A 22,271-nucleotide genomic window follows, 5' to 3' on the forward strand; every position below is an offset into this window, starting at 1 on the left:
AAGCACGCTAGGGCTATCTGCCTAAGGGGAGGGATGCCTTCGTGGAGGACTTTCTAAGGGTAACTGGCTCGTATACACGTTACACATGGGGAAAACCCCGAAAACGCTTATGCAGCCAGCCCGTTCGCGGGATTCGAACCTCGGAACGAACTACCAGTGTTCAGCGACTTTACCGCTCGGCCCCTGGTGGGTCCGGTACCTTATGAATGCGCACTTGCGGAAAATCTCATACTCATTGACGACATTCGGAATAGGCGAAAAATATTTATTTGCTAGTCTTTGGAACTCATAAGTTCAATCTGTTCAAGAAAGAGCAGTATTTTAAGAGAAACAATGGATTTTGTAAATATAAAGCAAAAGTCAATATAACGAATATTTGCATTGTTGCGTGCATACGGGTTCGAAATAAACTGAATGCACAAATCCGAAGAAAAGTGAATAAAATTTATTCTCATCACAACAAATAAAATAAAATGCTGAAATTTCCTCAGAGATATTCGTACAATATCGCAATATCTCACAGTAGTTATATTTTAAACTACTAAAACGTTGAATAGAACTCAATTCAAAACACTGAGAAAGCTAATCCGATCTCACCGCGAATTCTCTACAATCGATAACTAAGTAAACAACTGAATTGAGATTTTTTTCTTCGGCTTTTATAATCTTTTTGATTCTGCATGAGAACATTCTGGTATTTTCTCGATTTTTCTGAATAGCAAAAGAGTATAATTACGAAATATATATTTATTAAAATCTTAATGCGCGTGCTCCTGTATTTTAATTTTTCCGGCGTAGCTTTCTCTTCAAATAAGTCTGGTGCTACACTGCACGGAAATATGAAACAATTTTAATTACAAATTCTACTAAAAATAGCTAAATAAATACAAAATCCGTAACAACATTATTACGCTCGATGAATACTGTTCAGCAATAGCTTTTCGGTTAGATATGAAGTGTATAAATCCATGTGTATTCAGACTCATTTGTCTAATCCTCATGAATAAGTTGACTATTACCGCGTGTGAAATAACATCATAACTACGGTATTTATCGAATATTGAAACCAGAGGTGCGGATAGCCAGAAGGTACTGAATTTTCTACTAATATTGAAATTTAATAATACAATAAAGCACCTGAGGTCGCCATTATGGAGGCTTGGTGTTCTTCGGATGGAGTTTTCGATTTTACTCAAAATATGAGAAATACCGAAGCCTGGACCTAATGGGCCTCTGCCAGATTTTAAGCCCTGAGTAAATGAAAAGTTAGATGCCTGTATTTGTAGTTGCAATGTTTTTCGCTAACCTTGCATTTTAATCTGGTTTCATTCTTTTCTTTTCTGAAACTTGTTTAAATTGACTGTTTTTATTTTACAGGTCCATGAGCTCTGCGATAATTTCTGCCAGCGATACATTAGCTGTTTAAAAGGCAAGATGCCCATAGATTTGGTTATAGATGAAAGAGACAGCAAACCCGGTGATCTGGGAGATAATAATAACAACAGCAGCAATGGAGGAGGGGGTGCCGGTGGCGGCAACAGTGGTGCCGGGGGCGGCAGGGGCAACCCTGACACGACGGGGCACAGTTCCGATAATTCCTCCACTCCTGACCAAGTAAGTATTTTCACCTATCTTCTCCTAGTTTCTTAATCATTTGAATCTGAGCTACAGAATGGAATTTTAAATGACAGCTCGTTTGGTAATTAACGCTGAAACTATTTTCCTAAATGTATCAGTTAAAAAAAAGTGTTTTGTAATAAACGAAATCGTTGATTTATTGAATTGGTTACTTAAATCTTTCTTTTCGAGTAGTTCTTACCTTCTTTTCCTTATTTGTTTATCAAATCTCCGAAAAGAATCTTTAATACTAATCTGCTACATAAAATTACAACCAGAAAGAAAAATTGTCCTTTTATAGCTTTGTTTTAGGTAAAGAGGAGACTGCTAAGCTAATAATATTCTTCTTGAGAACCCTTTTCTTCCAATAACCACAGCTTGACACCTGATTTTTATTTGTAAGAAACTTAAAATTGTAATAAAAATGTTAAATGGTATTCATATAACTTTTCTTATTTTTGCTACTAACTTACTTTCATGGCAAGTTCTATTAATCTTGATAAGTACAGTAGATATATTGGTTGAAAAATCATTATATAATTGCCATATTGAATATTCTAATTTTGCAGTTTGTGTCGACTGGATTCCAAACTTCCATGCTTTTCATTACATAAATATATAACGTTTAATAAATTAACATAAAACATATGATAATAAAGTGGTGATAGATTCGAAGATTATAGCTTTTATTTCTTGTGTATAATAGGAATACAATTCCTAATGCATGTGCTTGATTTTATTGCACATAAGTTAATAGTTATTTACAGTAAACTTGAGTAAAAACTTCTAGGAGTTGTGGTTCATAATCATCTGAATTAAAGAATGACTAAAATTATATTGATTAAATAAATACAGAAGTTTAACATTGTATATTCAATATTGTTTTAGTGTTCCCTTTCTATTGTTCAGATTTACATTAATCTGTTAAAAGGAGCAGGATGAAACGTAATAAAATGAAAAACATGTTTATAACAAATCTGCTTAGGATGTCAGTTATATGTTTTCAATAAACATATGTATGTTCTCCTATGCTGGGGGGGATGATTCAAATGCGTGGAAGAAAAGAAGTTTGCTTAAAAATACTCCTATTGTAAAATCTCATAGGTCCATAATGTTAAAAATGGTTCAAACAGTTGGAAATATCGTGCAAAATATGACCACAAATATGAGTTCAGAAATGAGAATTCACTATCTGATAATTTTCAGGAAATTTTTTTTATTCATAATTTAATCTGAAGTTTACTATCTTGCGTTATTTAATCATAAGCGGGATATTGCTGGAAGAGATCAAAGTCTGTTTCTTATAATCTTGGAAACAAAATCCACACCTCTCTAATCGATGACAGCTTCCCAAATATTATTTGGCAACTGATAAGGAGCCACAGATAATAGCCCAGTTTGTATCGGAGTGCCAAACTGATAACTCTGTATACATAGAATCGTTCTTGTTTGTCCACTTTAGTAAACCTGATTAAACTTATACATCCATTCTGCGTATATTTAGATATGTGACCTCACTTTTAGAGGATGTAAAACTCTGTTTTTCAAGTCATCTTTTTATGATGGAAATTACGACACTTTGCGAAGGATATAATTTTCGTTCTTACAGAAACCGCTGTCCTTACTTCCAAGTCAAGTCTCTTTCTTAAAAGTTATTCCAATTCAGTCTTTCCATATGCTTATTGTTGTGATGTAAGGTGATCATATGGATGATAAGACGAGGGTAAATACTGATCTGTTTTAAGTTAGCTAATTAGCCTAAAAACCCGCGATTGATCTTATTCAGAAGTACAGAGGGTGTTTACACATTTTTAGAACCGATTTCGACGCCGTTTATTTAGTGTTTAAATTGCAAAGAGCATTTTTTTAAATGTTCGATTTGATAGTCTGGATTGCCAGTCTGCATCGTGATTTCCATGATAAAAGGGCTTTTCGTAAAATTTTCAGGTGTACTGATTTCTATTCCTCTTCCACTACTTTCCACAGGCCATCAATCGTGGTGGGTTTGTGCTTAGAAAGAGCTCTTCTCAAGAGACCAGAGGCACTATAGTTCATAGATGAAACGTCAGGGAACTTCGCAAGAATATGTTGAAGAAGTTATATGTGCAATACCTGTCTCAGTTTTATTTTTTTTTTCCAGGAATGCAGGGGTACTTTTCGAAGTATGACTTGTTGCTTTATCTTGATGAAGTTTCTTTCTTTGAAAGTCATTGGGATAAAGAAGTGGAATTTCTTCTGAAAAATCGGACGTAAAACATTCTATTGATAATACGTTGAATTAATTTTTAATTTTTTTCATGCTTCTTATTTTTAATTTACCACTGTAAGAGAATCCAATTATAAACGCTTTACTTAAACTATCATTGCATTAACGGAACTAGGTTAGTTATTTCTTTCCTCTTCGTTTTCGATTTAAAAAAATTGATTTTTTAAAAAATTATTTACTTATTTAATTTGTTACCGTCATTTAGGTGAATCCATGCGTCTTCAAGGGTCCCAATGTATTTCCATTTATCTCCTCCTGAATAGTTTTCATGTAGGGTTTTATTTGGATTCTTCTTTCCATCCAGAAGTAATGCTTGACGGTTTTTCCCTTTCCAATTAAAAATATTTCTTATGATGCCCTTAGAAATTTTAATACCATGCATTTCACAATGTTTTTGAATTATGGACATTTTTTGTTCGGAAAGCGCCAAAACATATCCTTCAATCTACAGCTTCTTTATTTGTGACAAGTAGAATTTTAAGAGTAGCTAACGATATTTCGCACTTCAAGTAATAAGCTTTTGCCAGAAATTTTTATTACAAAAATAATTTATTACAGAAATAATTCTCTAATTCTGCTATAATGGGTTTTACGGCATTGCTTTTTAACAGAAAATTAACATTTCGTCCACATCAATCATGGTGGGTTTACGCTTAGAAAGAGCACAATAGTCCATAGGTGAAAAGTCAGCGAACTTCTCAGGAATAAGTTGAAAAGTCATATATGGAATATCTGTATCAGTCATAATATTTTTCAAGGAATGCAGGGGTACTTTTTGAAATATGACTTGTTACTTTGTGTTGATGAAATTTCACTCTTTAGAAGTCATTGGGATAAAGAAAGGGAAATTGTTGGATAAATATCGGACATAAACCTTTTTTTAAGAGTGAGTTGAGTTGATTTTAACATTTTTTCCCACTCTTCTGATTTTTAATTTCTCATTGTAAGAGAAAAGAGAATCCTGCGGCAATTATCTCCTTACTGAAACTTTCTTTGCCATTGATGGAAGCAGAATTTACATTTTTTTCCCCTTTCGTTTTTATAGACCTTTTTTTTTGTTGCAATCGTTTAGGGTCATGTAAGGTTCTATAAATTGTTCTGCATTGAGCAACATTCCTTTACAAAAGCTGGTGAATATTGCGTTGTTTTAGCTTTTTTAAGTTGTAAGTCTTGGTTTGTTATTTTACTTATTGTTGCTGCAGATGTATTTCAGGACTTTGCGATTGATTTCTGCGTCGCTGGATTTTTGTCTTGTTGCTAACGGTTTATCTTCAGAAACATTAGAAACAGTACGTGCCTTTTTTGGGTATTCTTTTTGAGTCTTCTTTCTGTGTAGAAGCAATGATTTAGTAGTAATTCCATGTCCCTTTCCCATTAATAATGTTGCTTCCTTTGCACTTCGAAATTTTAATACCATGCATTTCACAACGTTTTTGAACTATAGAATAGGAATATTTTTCTTCGAAAAGCGGTAAAACATATCCTTAAATCCACAGCGTCATATTTTGAAAGAAGAATAAATTTAATTAAAGTAGACGAAATTTCTTCGTTTCAAATAATAAGCTGCTGCCAGAAATTTTTACTTCAAGCCATTTATGCTTTTTAAAATTATTTATCGAAATCGTTCTAAAAGTGTGTAAACATCCTCTTGTAGCTACGATAAAAAATTGTTTAAGAAGGAAGAAATTATTTAAGAATTTATGTTTTAAAACACTGAAAATATTTGGGGAAATTGTATGATTTAAACTAACTCTCCATTCTTTTGGAAAGATTTTTTGCCTGTTGGTGTAACTAACAAAATGTGTAATATTTTGTTCATAAAGGTGGACCTACTTAGATTTTACTTCAATTGTAATGTAAAATGTAAAAAAAAATTTACAAATGCTCGCTATCAGCATCGGTAAACAATAACGTTTTTCTCTAGAGATTTCCAGCGTGAAATTCATCTCGTAGCTTCCAACTCTTTTATCTGTTTTCCAGTACATCTCCCGATCTTTTTCGGTAGGTCGCTGAATCTCCCAGTTTTTAACCTTTACTAAGAAAACTACCAAGAGGAATTTTTAACAGAAATAAATTAAATTTAATGAATTAATGATTCTTAAACTATCCAAATTCCATTTCCCCACCCCTCGTAATTTTCAGTGAAATTTTTCTTATTAAATCTCAATTGTCTAAAAAATATTCAAAATTTTCTCAGTATAAAAGTTCAAGAAAATTACAAAATAAAACTAGCCAAACTACGTGAAGTTTATTTTATATCAGATTCACATTATAAACAGTTCAGTAATCTGAATCAGCACTTTTAAAAGTGAAAAATTAAGCGGCAGTTTTTTTTAAATGGTACGCCTGCGAGGCGCTAAAACCTCTCGGAATCTCCAAGTTTTTTCATATCTCAAGATTGGCTGGTATGTCATCTTTACAGCCCACAACAAGAACTTTATTAGAATTATTAGATAGTTGAAGTAAGGAGGGGTTAATTACACCTGCTGAGCTTCCTTCAATGTTATTTCTATCTATTGTTTAAATTATATAGTTAAGTAATAAACAATTGATCAAATATTATTGGTGTGTTTTTCTGCGCTAGTCAGGATGATGGAACAAGATGAATGACGTGATATGTCGTCTTGTGTCTCCGGAAGATCACTTAGCCTGTTATTTCACCTACTCGGCTGTTCATTTACGTAGTGTCCATTCGGACGACTGAAAGTCTTCTGGAGCAAAACGGCGCTTTGCTTTGTAATTTGAAAGCATTTACGACACAGATAGTACGTTTCTTCGTGTCTGCGCACAATTAAATTTAAGGTTTTTCTCTTGGAATTGTTTTCTTCTTGTGTCTTCTGCAGTCTCGCATCATCGGATTGTTTTTGCGCATCGGTTACGGTACTGTGGACAGGCAGTCTTTAGTTGACCTTCGTGGGAAGATGGGGCCGATCCCACACACTTCAATGGAGAGGAACACTTTTATTATTCCCCCTTTTCTTGTATTTTTAGAACTCCAGTGCGAATATTGGCCCTTCAGTTTTTCTTTGAAGCAATACACAGAGAACAAGTTTGTCTTACAGTTGTTCTTATTTAGTTGAGTAATGAACTGCTTAATGCTTTCTTTGTTAGAATCATTCCACGAGACACCACAGAATCAATGATATAAGAAGAGGAATCAGCCATGTCCGCGAGTTTTTTTTTAACTTTGAAAAATTCGATCGTTTGTAGTTGTTATTTTTTATGTCCTAAGTTGTTTATTCTTTTTTTTTTTTTTTTATCTTTAGAGCAATGCAGTCGACATTTACCATCCTGAAAATATATCAGACTTTTTACTCATTCTACAGAACAATGATTCCCAGCATTTTCCGATTGGCGACACACTTAGCTGAACACCCCTAAATCCCGTGATGTAGTAATTTAGATTTCGAATTATTCTATTATTCTTAACATGGATATAAGGTAAGCATGGATATAAGGTAACATGGTATATTCTTAACATGGATATAAGGTTTAATTAAGCGAGTTAAGAACTCGCTTAATTAAAGCTTAATTAAAGTCGCAGCTCGCAGATTTCCTGTCTCAAAATAATTCTGATTTTGCCTACCCCAAAATTAAGTCATTCAGTGCCTTCATCACAAATATCTTATAGCATTTTGTGTATCTTATCACATAAAATGCACGCTTAATTTTTACGTTACATGTATTGGGAAATGTATGTTTGCAAATGTTCCCGGTATTAGGTTATAGAGTTACGAGGAATTTTTCGAAGCAGGGAGACATGAAAAATTAGCAATGCCCTTGCCGGGACTCGAACCCGGACCTCTCGAATACACGCCGAGTGCCGAGTGTACACCACGAAGACATGGCAGAAAGGTTGGGAGAAAATAGCTTTGTTTTATATTGACGTTAGAAATTTTCTTAGTGGTGCTTTTCCGAAATTTTCGAATCGTTACGTTTCTTTATCATGGTACCATACATTATAACTTACGCTCCTTGGCAGATGTTGCTAATGCGTGAAACATAAAAGTCATCAATTTATAAGCTTTGCTTTATATTGACGTAAGAAATTTTCTTAGCGATGTCTTTCCCAAATTTTACGCCATTCGGCACAGCATAAAATCTTTAATTTGCGATTCGTATTTAATCAATCTATAAGTGTTCAACAAATTATCGATTTACAAGCACTAAAACGCATTTCTTAATTATTTAAATCTGTGCTTTACTTTTTAATAATACATGCAGTTAATATAAATCGATACGTGTTTAATGCGGTTTTTCTAATGCCGGATTTAACTTACATCATGCAGAATCATTTGTTTTTCTTTAATATATACGCATTATATTTTCTTTCCCCTGGGTTTTCTTCTTGGAATTTAACTGATTGGTTTTGTATTTTCTGTTACTGTTTTATTACGCTGCATTCATCAGAAACTCTGCGCTCGTCTGCCTTTTTTTCCCTATATATCTGATATCACCGTTATTGCAGTAGGCTTTATCCGATTGTTATAGTTTTCCATTGTTTTAAATTCAAATGACTTATTTTATTTCGACTGTATTTAAAGAAAACATAAAACATTAGAATTTCATTTTGATTTTGTAGTTATATTAGTTCAGTTATTACGGAATTTTTACCTGCTGCTCAAAAGTTGTTTCATAGGCTTATCTAGTACGTTATACTCAGAGATGAGCTAAAGGGTAAATAAAAATAAGTTATTTTCAGGATTTCGTTAATATGGCTTTTACAAGAAAGGACATTACAGAATTCCTAATAGTGTCAGAAAGCTGAAGTCATTATGAAAACTATCGTTATTAATAGCGCTGAAACTGAATAAGTTTTGAGCTCAGTGAAGAATTTTTTTTAATAACTAGATCTTTGACTGTGCAAAAGATTTCGTAGTTATTAAAAGTCTCCTAAATAAGAAAATGTTCTGAGAATTAAAACTTACGCAAAACCTTTCTTGAGAAATGGTTTAATACTGGGATTTAAAACCTCCAGGAAAATAACTAATGTCGAAAAAGAAAGAAATTTTCTTGTAGCAGCTCCTAACATTATTTGTGTCCCATAATTAAATTTACTTGGTTACTAGGTTGATGGTATTTTGTGAATTTTTAATTTAATTTAATTTATTTTAAAATGTTTTCTTGTTCACGCGTAACTTTTTTTGTTTGTTTGTTTTTCTAAAAGCAAAACATTTAATTCGAAATTTTATATTTTGTTTTTATAAGCCTGTAAGGTTTAACCTAAGTTTTTAACCATTATTTTTGTTTGAAGGTGCTTTCCTATCCTAATTTGAGCGTACAATTTCCTACCAGAATGTGTTTTTAGAATAGTGGTTAATGCAAATGTGTAAGAGCGGTATTTGAGTCGGAAGTTCCACTGACTTCGTTAGAGAGCCAGAGATTCTGACTAGCGCGTGTTTGCCTTTTGGCTACACTCTCTCTAAGCTCTTCGCCTGTATTTCAGGCCCTTGATAGCTTCGCCAGTTTAATTGGTATTTAGGGGCCAACTACTTAGAAATCTGGATAGCTTCTGCTATATCTTTTATTTAAGCATTAGTTAAGTTTTACTTCGTATTACTTTGAGTTCAACAAGCCCAAGTGGAGGCTTTGCTGTACGCTTTGAGAAAGGAGCCGCTAAGTTCTTATTTCGAGAAATAAAGGGTAATGAACCCTTCTTGGGTTTTACGTATATGTTTCTGAATTAAAGCGATATTTGCTTACCTGTTCACGAGGTTCCTACAGACTTAGCTATTAGATAAAAGGTTGGAACCCCACAACGCAAAGTGGGACAAGAACTTTTTGTTGCAGTTTTCTTAGCTCGTTACTAAGTGCCGCCGCAAGGCATTTCGTCACCTTGTGCAATCTCTGCGGTTCCTAGATTCTGGCTCCCCGAATTCTGTAACACCAACGTCCTTAAAATTTATCGCTCGGTGCGGCTGCACTCATTGCACAGGCTCTGGTGTCAGTCTTGGCTTTACTGGTGATAGTGATACTACAGTTTATCCTGGTGAATCTTCTAAGGCTCATATTCAAATGGCCTGTTCAGTTTTGATCATCGTATTTATATGTTAGTCGTTTAAAAAATGCAAAATGTTTTCTTACCGAGTAAGTAGATGCTTTTAAGGAATTGCACAGCACTTGACTAGAGCCGAAAACAAAATTTAGGGTAAACAGAACGATGACCTGTTTGTCAACTGATACATTGGCCATAAGCTCCACTTACTGTTGGAGTAAACATCCAAAACTTCTCTTTTTAAGTGCCTCGATAATCGTGAGTTAACCTTTTGCTTAGGTCGCACCTTTAGTTGGGAAGTTTTATCTTTAACAAGCCACTTATCGATCGCAACATTACTTGTTGTGCTTTTTTATATTTATTTTTGCGCTACTGCAGCAGCTGTGAGAAACTATCTCAAAACATCGCGTCCTGCAGGCTTCTAATTAGCGAGTAATATGAAAGCCCATTGCTGCATAAAAACCTATATTTCCCATTCCTCTGCGGAACTCGGCTACTTCGTAATCAACGACGACCGGATCCATGGGCCGATGCCATCCTCATTAGTTATGCAAGGAGGGGCATCTCGTAAAATGAGTCATTTGAATCCATAAAACCTTAATCAATGAAGAGGCAGAAGCATCGTAAAACTTTCTCCACTCCTTATTACATCAAAAAAAAAAAAAAATTTTTTTTTCTTTCATTTGCGTGAGAACTTTTTTTTAGGAACTGAATTTTTTGCTTATGGCTATACACACCATGCTGATGTCAATGGGAAAAACTTGTCTTCGACCTTTATAATCATTAATATTTGAAATGAGCCTGAATGTGGTAATTTTGATAATATTAGAAAGACTACACATTTTATGTGAGTTGCTTCCGCGGAACATTTTAACGCTTATGAAGCTTACAAAAGCTAAAGCATAGCAGAATCAATAAAATTTCCGACTAGAAAAGCTGAATTTGATATTTTCTTTGGCAGTGTTTTGTAGTTTCTTTTCCAAATGCAGTGAAAGCCGGAAATATCAAGAAACTTGGCTAAAAATGATTTGAGCAAATAAGAATGATGATGCAAAGTTAGTATAAACTTTCTGTATCCGTTTCCGCTGCTAAGATTCGTGTAGACCAGGGCTTCTTAAACGTTTTTCAGTCGTAACCCCTTTTTATCACTGAGATTTTTTCCGCGACACCTCATAAGCATTGCGCAACTCCGACATACGCGCGATTGAAACTGGCAATTCTTTCACTTGTACTGTAATATACTATTGCAGTTTTAGGTCATTAATTTCCAATTTTAAGACATAGAACAATGTGAAAATTTAAATTAAGTTACAGATGAAATGACAGCGTCACATGCAAAGCAAGTAAATTGAACGTTTATATTATAAAAGGAATGAGTCGAAACGTTTTCTTTTTTTCTTTGTCTGTATTGTCTTATCTTTACCTATTTTCAGATACACTGTGTAAAAATATTTGGTAAAATTATGATATAATAAGCTAAAGAAATATCAAAACTGCTAAAACTTTTGGTGACCCTTTGCTGCAGGTCCCGCGACCGCCAGTAGGATCGCCACCCATGGTTTAAGAAACTCTGGTGTAGACGAATTGTTACTAATAAGGACGGATGTAGATAAGCATTCTGAAGTTTATAAATATGCAAATATTGTTATTATAAATAACGCTTACAATAACAGTATACATATTTGTTTTGATGCTATAATTCATTAATTAAATCTCGTATTTGAGTAATTAGATTAAAGAGAAATCATTTTTAAATTATTTCATTTAAAAGTTAAACTAAAAACAAAGATGTAGAGGTATTCCAAAATTCGTCGAAATTCGTTTAGTTTCTTTCTGTCTTCCATCCGAAATATCTTTTTATCAAATAATGATTATAAGAAACTGAGTACCGTTTCGAATATGCATCATTTTAATTGCCAGCTAAATTGCATATAATTATAATAAATATTTTTACTGTAGGTTTTCTTTCCTAAATGTTGTTGAAATTATGAGAAAATTTCATGTTTTGTCCCAACCTTTAGTTTGATGTTTTTTACTACCACGAAAAGTAATACAATTTATGGACATCGTAACGAAGGAGAGATGGTGTAAAAAGTGTTTTATACATAACTTTTTAAATAAAACAGCTTTTATTTAGTTAAGCGTGTAACTCCGAAGTCTTAATTCCTTGATTGACAGTTTAAATATTCGTAAAGCTAGTGATATTTGATAATCATAAAGCAGTCATACTGCTGAGTATAAAACTAAAAGAGACTTTAAATAATTTAAATTTGCTTCAATTATTTATTAATTTAGAGAAGCAAAGCTCATTTCTAAATTTGCTTCATTTATTTATATATCTTAGAAGAGCAAAGTTAAATCATTTCTATCGCAGTTTTCTTGACTTTTCTCTTTGCAAATCTCTTAATGTGTGGACACACGGATAGGTATAAAACAATAGGAGGAGTGTAAGACAGATTTTAATAAAACCAAAAGCTTGTTAATTAGAATAAGCCTTATATCTTTAAAAGCAATATTACATGCAAACGAAGTTTTGTTTAACCACCGTTATTAAATATTTATCTATATATATTAAAATTAATTCACTGCTCTAAATTTGCAGTTCATTAAAGCCATTTTTAATAATTTCTTTATTCTTAAATACTGAAGTAATAAATTTCTTTTCATTAATGGAATGAAAAATGTTAATTATTCATTTTAGTATACTTCTGTTAAATTGCTTTATGACTTTTCTTGTTCCTTCAAAACGTAGGTATGACACGATATTTCCGATTTAATAACTAAGCCATTATTTTTCGTGCTGCATTTTTATATGTATAATAAGTACACGTCGCTATATCAGCTTCAAATTTTAACTTATTAAACCAACAGAAAAACTTCATCTTATAGAATCTAAGAGATTTTATGAACAGAATTTGGATGTTCCTCATAATAAGAGGATAACGTTTGCTTCAGTCATTACTGTGAAATTTTGTAACACAGTCCAAGTTTATAACCGTTTAATATATGCTTAAATCGTGTTTAATAATACATAAAGTATTCTGGGAATTTGTACTTAATAGAAACGGAACTTCTAATATTATGTCAAGAGATAGGGAGGCTGTTTTTTTGTTATCAGAGTATATTACGCTTAATTGGGACTTGCATTCAAGAGAATTAACTATATATTTTGTTATGAAATTTCATTTTATCTATATAACGTTAACCTTTCATATTTTTACTGTAGAGTCATTAGGTTATTTTGAAACAGGAGACGTGAAAAATATGCATTTCCCCGTTGGGAATCGAACCCTGAACCTCTCGAATACGCGTCAGTTATGCTTCTAATTACATCACGAAGGCATGCGGAAAGCAGGAAGAAATTATCTTATATTACATTACCTCCCTTTTAAATGGTGACTGGAGCTTAGAGGACCCACTCGTCAAATCCAGGTGGTGACAAATTATTGTCCACCACCTTTTAGTTCAAGAACCACTGTAGAATCATTAAGATATTTTTTTAAGCAGGAGACGTGAAAAATGTACACTGCCCCCCGGGACTTGAACCCCGGACCTCACGAGCTAGAATACGCTTCGAGTATGCTTCCATTTACACCGCGAAGGCATACGGAAAGGAGGGAGAAATTACCTTATACTATAATTAATTTATAAGGTATTCCTCACGCCTTCTTAGCATGCCTTTGTAGTGTAGTGGTCTGCACGCTGGGAGCGTATTTCAGAGGTCCGTGGTTCGATTTCCGGCGAGGGCGTTGCTCATTTTTCACACCTCCTGCTTTCAAAAATTACATAATGTCTCTACAAATTATAAGAACTTTTCGTATATTCGTGATTTTCGGAGTGCAGAATACGATATCTACGAAAGAAATAGTGTTTTGCATGATTAAGGTTCACAGTCTTAGTGTCTGTGCATGTAGATCATTATCTAACCGTAACATTGGTATTATCAGTAAAGGAGTTGAGAGATGATATGCTTAGTAGGATGTTCATTGTTTACGTAAAACACACCCATTTTTATTGTACATTAAAGATGATGTCAAATTATCTTCTTAAAACATTTTCTTGTTCTTCTGAAAGTGTATCAACACATTTAAGTACTTAATTTGCTGTTTATGGAAGCGGAACATAATGAGAACTGAAGTTCCTGTCCATTGCAGCTGATGCAGATGGGACTTTTAATTCCTTTGTATAATTTGCTCTTAGAAGAGTATCCAAAGGTTGCAATTGACTTCGTGACCTTGAAGGTTGAAGCTTTTATCCCCCCCAAGTCATGATCTACAGTTGCATTTAAAGAGAAGCCAAGCATAGCATGGTACCTCATTAATCATATAAAGTCGTCATATGGAACAAAATGAGTAATAGTCGAAACCAATTTTTCAGACTTTAATGTTTGTGAGTTTGTGACAAAAACGAATTGCATTCAGAAACTTTTCACGCTGCCTAAACTGTCATGGAAGGTTTTAAGTGGAATAGCCATTTAAACGTATGGAGCTATTATAGACCAATCAATCATGTGATCAGTCAGTCGTACTTACTTGATATGGAGGCAGATAATTGTGTTGATGGGATGAAACAAGCAGGAAGTAAGATTTGATTCGAATCTTAGATAAAGGTAGAACAAAGCACAACCATAATGGAATCACCATCTCCTAGATAGAGTTGTCGTATAATTTAGCGTTGATTCACTTTCTGCAGAAGTGTTCTTCAATTATTTGTGCTAGGAATATTTCACAGCGATCGAAACTGGTAAACAAGTTTTTGTGGTTGATTGTTATCCTTCCATAAAGATATCATGCAACTGTAACACACGAATAGTGTTTTATATAATTTAAATTGAAAAAGTATTTGAAGGTTTCTTTCCTTTTAATTAGTTTCGGTTCGACGTCAATGAAAACGCTTTAACTCTATAATACTGTTATTGTATCTGATCTCTTGCAATGTCGAATATTAGAATCAGAGGGCGTTTGTGATTATTTATTATTTTACTTTACCATTTTCTACTAAAATTATATATTTGCATTTAATTAGCCCAAAAGAGCAATTAGCTCAGAAAGGCTGTTAATTTCGTTTTGGCATTTTGCGTAATCCACTATGAAACGGCGTTTGACTTTTCAAATTGTTGCCACCAAATATTAGAGCTCTGCCTTATATTTAAAGAAATTAAATAATGAAGAATCTGCATAAATGTATGTATGTTTCTTGCATTGCGATAAAACAACGATACCTGGAGCCATCTAATTTTGAATAACGTAACCCTCCTGCGAATATGGGCATCTGGAAGCACCGATTTCATAGTTTGTAAAACTTTATAACGAATTTTTGATTAACAAACTCATTGATTTCAAAGCGAGCAGTGGCAACGTTGTACAGAGAAAACATTTTTATCTCCAACTAGCGGAACTGTGTATCGGAAATTCTAAAGATATGCTCATTTTAAAATTGTTTTGCGGTATTGCTGTTGAACTGAATTTTGTGGTTTAAGGGCGAAGAATATGATATTTGATAAATAAAGCTAACCCACAAAATGTTAAAGAAACCCCCCTTTGGACGTAATTTGAAATCTGAAACCTTAAGAGATCCCCGCCCCCCAAAATTCATTTGCGAAATTCTAAATCCCGAAACGTTGTCTTCTCTCATCGGCCATTATCTGAAATTATATCGTTTTAACGGCGTTGAGCGATACTAGCAAAATAGGCGGAACATTTTCATAGGAAAGCTGTCTTAACTTTCCCCCAGAGCTGAACGATGACAGTGGTGGCTTTATGTCACGCGGACATGACACGAACTAACAAAATGCCACTCTCTTTCCTTAAGTTATAATTACATTCAGACATTTTGATTTTGGACATTAACAGCGAACGTTTGTTCTTATGCCTTTTCGAATTCAGTACCTCGCGCTCTGTCATGTATTTGCTTCGAATTAATTATGGAAAAACATGCTTCTGAGAAAACAGAAGCAGAGGGCTGTAGCTTTGAAATCGACAAAGTACTTATCACGCTCAAGAAGAGAGAGAGAGCGAGAGGAAGGAGTCGACATATGCATAGTGTTCCAAAATTCCGTGAGTGAAAGGCGTTGCGTGCGTGTGTGGCTTGCTTTTGCGCCCAGAAATCAATGCCTGGTGTTGGCATGGGAGATTTCCCTTCTCTATTTCGGTCATTTCAGCAGGTAAACTGTAAATGAGGCGAAGTTTGCCAACCCTTCCTGGTTAGGAACATGATGATGAGCTAGGCTGGTGTGTTTGCAAATGCTTTGTCAATAAAAGTTTCAGTGAATTTTACTTACAATTTAAATTTTAATTTGATAAGCATAATCAGAATCATCGTAAATGATAAAAAAGTTATCGATTTTAAATGAGTAAACTTTTTCCTTTTAATTTTTGACTAAAGATATTGTTTTCCGTAAATTAAGGATTATTAATATACGCTTGTAAGGTATTTTCTCCTTCTTTTCTGCATGCCTTCGTGGTGTAACGGTAAAACAGTCGGCGAGTATTGGAGAGGTCCAGGTTCGAGTCCTGGCGAGGGCATTGCTCATTTTTCACGCCTTCCACACAATTAAAAAAAACAAAAAAAAAAAAAAAAAAAAAAAAAAAAAAAAAAAAAAAAAAAACCCTAATGCCTCTACAATGGCGCCCGAACTAAAAGGTGGTGGCTTATGATTTACCACCAGTATTTGGCGATTGGGTCCCCTAATCCGCAGTCGCCTTTTGAAAGGGGGAATATATAAGGTATCTTCTCCCTCCTTTATGTATGCCTTTGTGCTACAACGGTAGCACACTCGGCGCGTATTCGAGATGTCCAGGTTCGAGTCCCGGTGAGGGAGTTGCTCATTTTTCGCGTTTTCTGCATTAAAAAAAAAAAAAAAAAAAAAAAATTACTTTACACGCTTGTAATTCTAATTTTTCTAGTAATCCTTTTGTTTTTCCATCATTTGTTTAAAATAATTAATGATTTTAATTAATCCCGTTGATTCAATATTTATATTGATAATAAATTTAGTATTTTATAATCTAAACTTGAATTGAATTGAAAAACTTATTATCGCACTTTAACGGATTCTCGCATTTCAAACCAGTTTCTTTGCATTATTTCATAGCATTTTTCGGTATTACGCTGGGCATAAGAAGACCTGTATTCATGCGGCGCGCTTTTGCAAGTGGCTGATAGCACCTTAATATTGAAAATATGATGTGTATTTACATGTTGGAAATTAAGTTATTTCGTTAACTCATTATTCCTCATCCCTCCTTCAGCCTTTCTTTTGCGCGTGAGGCCCTTTTGTTATGCCTTAGCGCTGAGGTTGGTAAGCACTAGTCTAGACCACACGAAAGGATGTTTTGTCAGGATTCAGAAAACAAGTACTAAAATATATTCCAGTTTGCTGTTGTTTTTTCACACTTCGTTGATTCGTTTGAGAAAGAATGCTTAGTATTCCCTCGCGCCTGGGAGAACAACCATTAATAGATTACAGGGGAACTAAAACTAAATATAATAACCACACAAAAATTGAATACAGTACATTGGTAACAATAATAAAAAGAAAACAATTGAGAGATGTGAGAAAGTCAAATCTGCTAGCGTGACCAACAATGTGTGCTTATCGAGCTTTCAGACATAGTCTACGCTGAGGGAATGAAAAAAAGGGAATAAGAAAATAAATAAAACGAAAAATTCGAAGCAAAATGCAAGCGTGATCCCTAATGAACTACTTAGTAAGACAAGCACACATACAGGTATGTCCAGAAATTGAGTCTGGTTGCTGGGCGTAGCCGGTTTGTGCTCTTGGCCACAACATAGCAAGAGTGTGGGGGATGTTCTTCTAATTAAAACGTTAAATGACCTCGCCGTGATAAAAAGGCGGGACGCGTACAGAAATATTTTTTATAATTAAATTTTGAGATTTGAGATTCAATTTGAGATTGAATTACAGAGTTGCTCTCTTGATGAGTGCTCCGTTTAATTTATATGCAAAAAGTTTTGCTGTTTTTCCCATAAAATTTATTATTCATACCGTGATGAATGCACACCGTAAGACGTCTTCTGTAGAATGCACCTTCAAATTTTATCCTGTTCCTTATCTATAAAAAATAATGTAATACTTTATTTCCTTTTGGTTTCGTAGATTATCTGGCAAAGAAGCAGAACTATTTAGGAAAAATGGAGAATAAAATTTTAGTTGAACCCATTGCATTATATAAGGCTGATTAGTTGTGCGAATACTGTTTAAAAAGTAGTTTTAATTAAATGAAATTAAGTTCAAGGCTAGTAATAAAAAATTCATGTTTATAAGTAAATTTATTAGTGCATTCGAGTGGTCATAAGAATAACTCACTTTCAGTAACGCTCACAAATCTGTTGTCATAATTGTTTCAGCATCTTTTAATCTCATTTAGATATTTTTATATGCATATCAAAGACTTGGTACTCTTTAAGGAATATGTATGATGCTTAGCTTAACTTTTGAAATTTATATTTAAACCTTCATAAAAAGAGCATAAAAGGTGAATCTTGGTTCGCTTGAAAAATTACACTAAAATATAATTAATTCAGAAAGGCAAGTTATACCGCACACATTAGGTTTGTTTTTGTCTGATAAGAACTAGTAGCGTTCAAGAAAGGAGCTTAAAATATCCCGCAAAAAAGCACATATATCTTAAATTGTTACAATTTTAAAATTACAATGCAAAAATTGTTTGTTTGTGTAAACTGAAAGACGTTTCAGAGACATTATACAATATTTTGGAAGCAGGAGAGATGAAAAATGAGCAGTACCCTCGCCGGGACTCGTACCACGAACCTCTCGAATACGCGTCGAGTGTGCTGACCGCTACACCACGAAGACACGCTAAGAAGGCGGGAGAAATACCTTATAACGTGTTGAAATTCATCTTACTTAGATTGAGGGGGGATTGTATTGTTTGTTTCGTTTATGGCGTACCACACGAGGGCTATCTGCCTAAGGGGAGGGATGCGTTCGTGGAGAATCTTTTAAGGGGAACTGGCTCGTATTCACGTTACACATAGGGAAAACCACGAAAACGCCTATTTGCCGGGATTCAAAATCCGGACAGAATTACCAGTGTTCAGCGATTCGGCCGCTTCGGAGGGGGATTGTGTCAGAGTTCTGTTTGCATCATTTTTAAGTTGTTTTGCACTTTTGGAAAAAAATCCGGAAACTAAGCATTGTCAAAATTAAAGTGTAATTTACATCACCGTTAATAACTTTAATTGTTGATATGTTTAGGAATATTTAATTTTTAATTAACAAATGCTTATGAATCATGCAATTCGTCAATCGTAAAGCGAGAGCGCCATTTTTCATATATTCTGATCCGACTAAACGAAAGTTAACTTTTCATTAGAGTGACTATTCTGTGATTCTTCTGACCGCTTCATGCAGAACGGTGGTTAGTGCGTGCCGATTCATGTGCGATTGAGTCCGGATTCAAACCTTTATGAACCTCTCTGAATATGCTTTCTTATTAAAACAGCTTTTTCATTCGATTTCCGTGTTTTTGTTTTTTAGTGTTGTTTTGATAACGGTGGTTATCAAAGTGATTGAATGTATGTAAATGAATTAAGAAATTGGAAAAGTAACATGAATTCAACGTTGCTAATTTTTTCCGCCACCAAAACAAAGAGCAGACCAATTTCATAAAAAAGTCCTTAGCTCTGCTCCGTTCCTTATAAATAAACGTTCATTTGTAATGTTTTCATCCTTTTAAGACATTTATATGTTCTTTTAATGACTTGGCTATGTTGATAGTATTGCAAATAGTATCAAGATGAATGAATGATCGTATGACACGAGCCTTTTGACTTGCGCAGACTAGAGGAAGCATTTAGTGTGTTCTAAAAAGGGAGAAACGAGCACAGTACCCATAATGAACACTTTAGCTACACCTTTAAGTCATACAATGTATAATTGTAATGTATCATATTTTATATTTGTTCCAGTTTTGCAAATAAAAAAAAGGAGATAAACTGGAGGTAAAATTGCAAAAGCACTTTACATATTGTTTCATAGACAACTTCTAAAAATATGCATAATTTTTAAATCTAGAGTTTTCTCAGAATTTGAAAACAGAATATTTTTTAATTCCCCTCTAATCAGAAATTCCCTTTGCCGCCTTCATTTTTTGGAACGATGTTTTGATTCAAAATTAGTAAATCCTATTTAGCTTAATTAATTTCTTTTGAAAACACGGTATTAAATCATAATTTAAAAAAAAGGTATTAGAATAAATGGTAATGAGTGAATTAATTATGGAAAAATACTTGATGGCTGTCTGTCTATAGAACATCTTCACTGGAAACTCGGTGGAAACCCGGCCAAGTTTATGTCATAGCGCTCGAGGGCTGTTTGCCTAAGGAAGGTTATACTTTCGTGGAATATTTTTTAAGGGAAACTGACTCGTAGTTACGATACACACGGGGAAAATCACAAAAACGCCCATGCAACAAATCTGTTCACCAGGATATGAGTCCAGATTGAACTTTCAGTGTTCAGAGGTTTCAACACTTGGCCGCTGGTGGATTTTCGGAAACCGAAATGCATAATTGAAAACTTAGAGCAAAAATTTCTTCATCGAAAGATTTATTGAAGTCTCTGCTGTGGGGACTTGACGGACCACAAAACTGCATTCAGATTAAGCGCATCCTTTAAGCATTAGTTCTGATTTGCCTCTGAATTAATCCTTTGTTTGCGGCTTTCTGCGCTTTGTCTTCAAATCTTCCCAAATCAAGAGGTCATCTCAAACATCGAAAGCTGTAAAACTTTTTGAAAGGATGCACAGCAAGCAATAGGAAGTTCATGCTTTCCATAATGCTAATATGTGTTGAATTTCCACATTACTCATAGGGTGTTCGATTGTGGGTTGTTACAGACCAATGTATAATGGTACAGACAGTAAAGGAATACAGTATGACCATGATGACCAACTTCTCGCAGTTAGCAGAAGGGCAGACTTCTGCACAGAGACAAACTAGCCATAGACAAAGCCTTTCTTTCTCTGTTGTCTTACTGCTGCACCGTACTTGACTCGACTTTATCGTTATAGGACGTATCGTGGCATACGTCTCAGGCGGCTAGAATTTTCCCAGCAATCCAATGCATCATCATCATGCATTTAATTTTCTGAAAACATTTTAAACCCATTTAAATTAGATTACTGATATTCGAATCATTAAAGTCACTGTTCTAATTTTATATTTTTTCTGAGGTATTTTAAAAACGGCGCGAACATCAATCACTGGAATCTTTTAACTCACTACATATAGGCGAAGGCGTGTAAGTAATGTACACTGCGCCAAAAAAAGGGGGGATCTCTATCTCCCGTTCCACTGAACCGATTGATGAAATTCAAATCGCGTTTTCCGTGTCTCGAAAGTGCGACTCAGGATATATGTTAGATTTATATACAGCTTTGTTCTAACATAGGTATTTTGGCGCAAAATCGTACTTTTTCTGAAATAACATACCAATTTTTCCTGTATTTCGATTCTACAACTCAAATTATGCCTAGATATTAAATTTTGTAATTTTTTGTGAGAAATATGGAGAAATTAAAAAATATATGTTGGCGATTTTTGTTCCGTTTGCGCCAAGAATAATTCACTTGGCGAGCTTCTTAATTTATAGCAACCTATTTTCCTCTCCTTTTTCCTCATTGCCCACGAGCGGAAAAAAAGTCATCGTTCATACTTCCAAATAATTTTAACTAAATGCGTAAACCACATTTTCGTTACTATCGCTTATAATAAATCAGCCAAACTTCAAAACGCGCCAAAATGTAAATTCACTTATAGCTTAAAAAATTTTGAATAAAAAAACTCTGTTATGGCATATCTTTTATAGGTTTTAATTCCATTTTTTTTTTTAAATTTATAAAATTATTTTAAAATAAATCATAAAAAAATAAGGGAATTTTATTTGGAATGAACCTAAATTTCGAAATCTGAAAGGAAGAAAATGTGAAATAAGTTTAATAAAAAGGAGATATTAATAAATATATATCAAATTCAAATAACAATCAGAAGCTAATTTTTTAAAAACTACGCGCGCGATTTTTATGAAACCTGGCACTTTGCCATAAATTGAGTCTTAGAATCGAAATATGGAAAACATTTGTCATGTCATTTCAGGAAAAGTCCGATTTTTTTCGCCAAAATTCCCGTGTTATAAAAATGCTATATAATGCTATATTCAACGGCTCCTTAATTCAGAAATAGCGTGCAACAAATTCTCACTTCAATTTTTGCTTCCCGTACGTAAAGTTATCCAATAGTAAGTGCAATCCGTTAAAAAGCTCGTCACTATAATCTCCGTTGTCTCGTAGTCCAGCTGCTAAGATATATGTGGACGGAAGGACAGAGTTCAGACTGCTTCCGACACAT

The 22,271-nt window shown here is 34.0% G+C and overlaps 1 protein-coding gene across 5 annotated transcripts in view; it reads left to right on the top strand.

Moving 5' to 3' along the window:
* LOC118181208 (homeobox protein Meis1-like) overlaps positions 1-22,271 on the top strand; it is a 476,047-nt gene that overhangs the window by 83,643 nt on the left and 370,133 nt on the right. For all 5 annotated transcript variants that reach the window (XM_085823298.1, XM_085823297.1, XM_085823296.1 and 2 more), the window contains exon 5: positions 1,378-1,614. In XM_085823298.1, coding sequence (XP_085679424.1) covers positions 1,378-1,614 — 237 coding nt within the window. The remainder of the gene's footprint in view (positions 1-1,377; positions 1,615-22,271) is intronic.

Source organism: Stegodyphus dumicola, chromosome 9 (assembly GCF_044657685.1).
Source record: "Stegodyphus dumicola isolate Sdum_Otavi_A_Nest chromosome 9, ASM4465768v1".
NCBI classification, from domain to species: Eukaryota; Metazoa; Arthropoda; class Arachnida; order Araneae; family Eresidae; genus Stegodyphus; species Stegodyphus dumicola.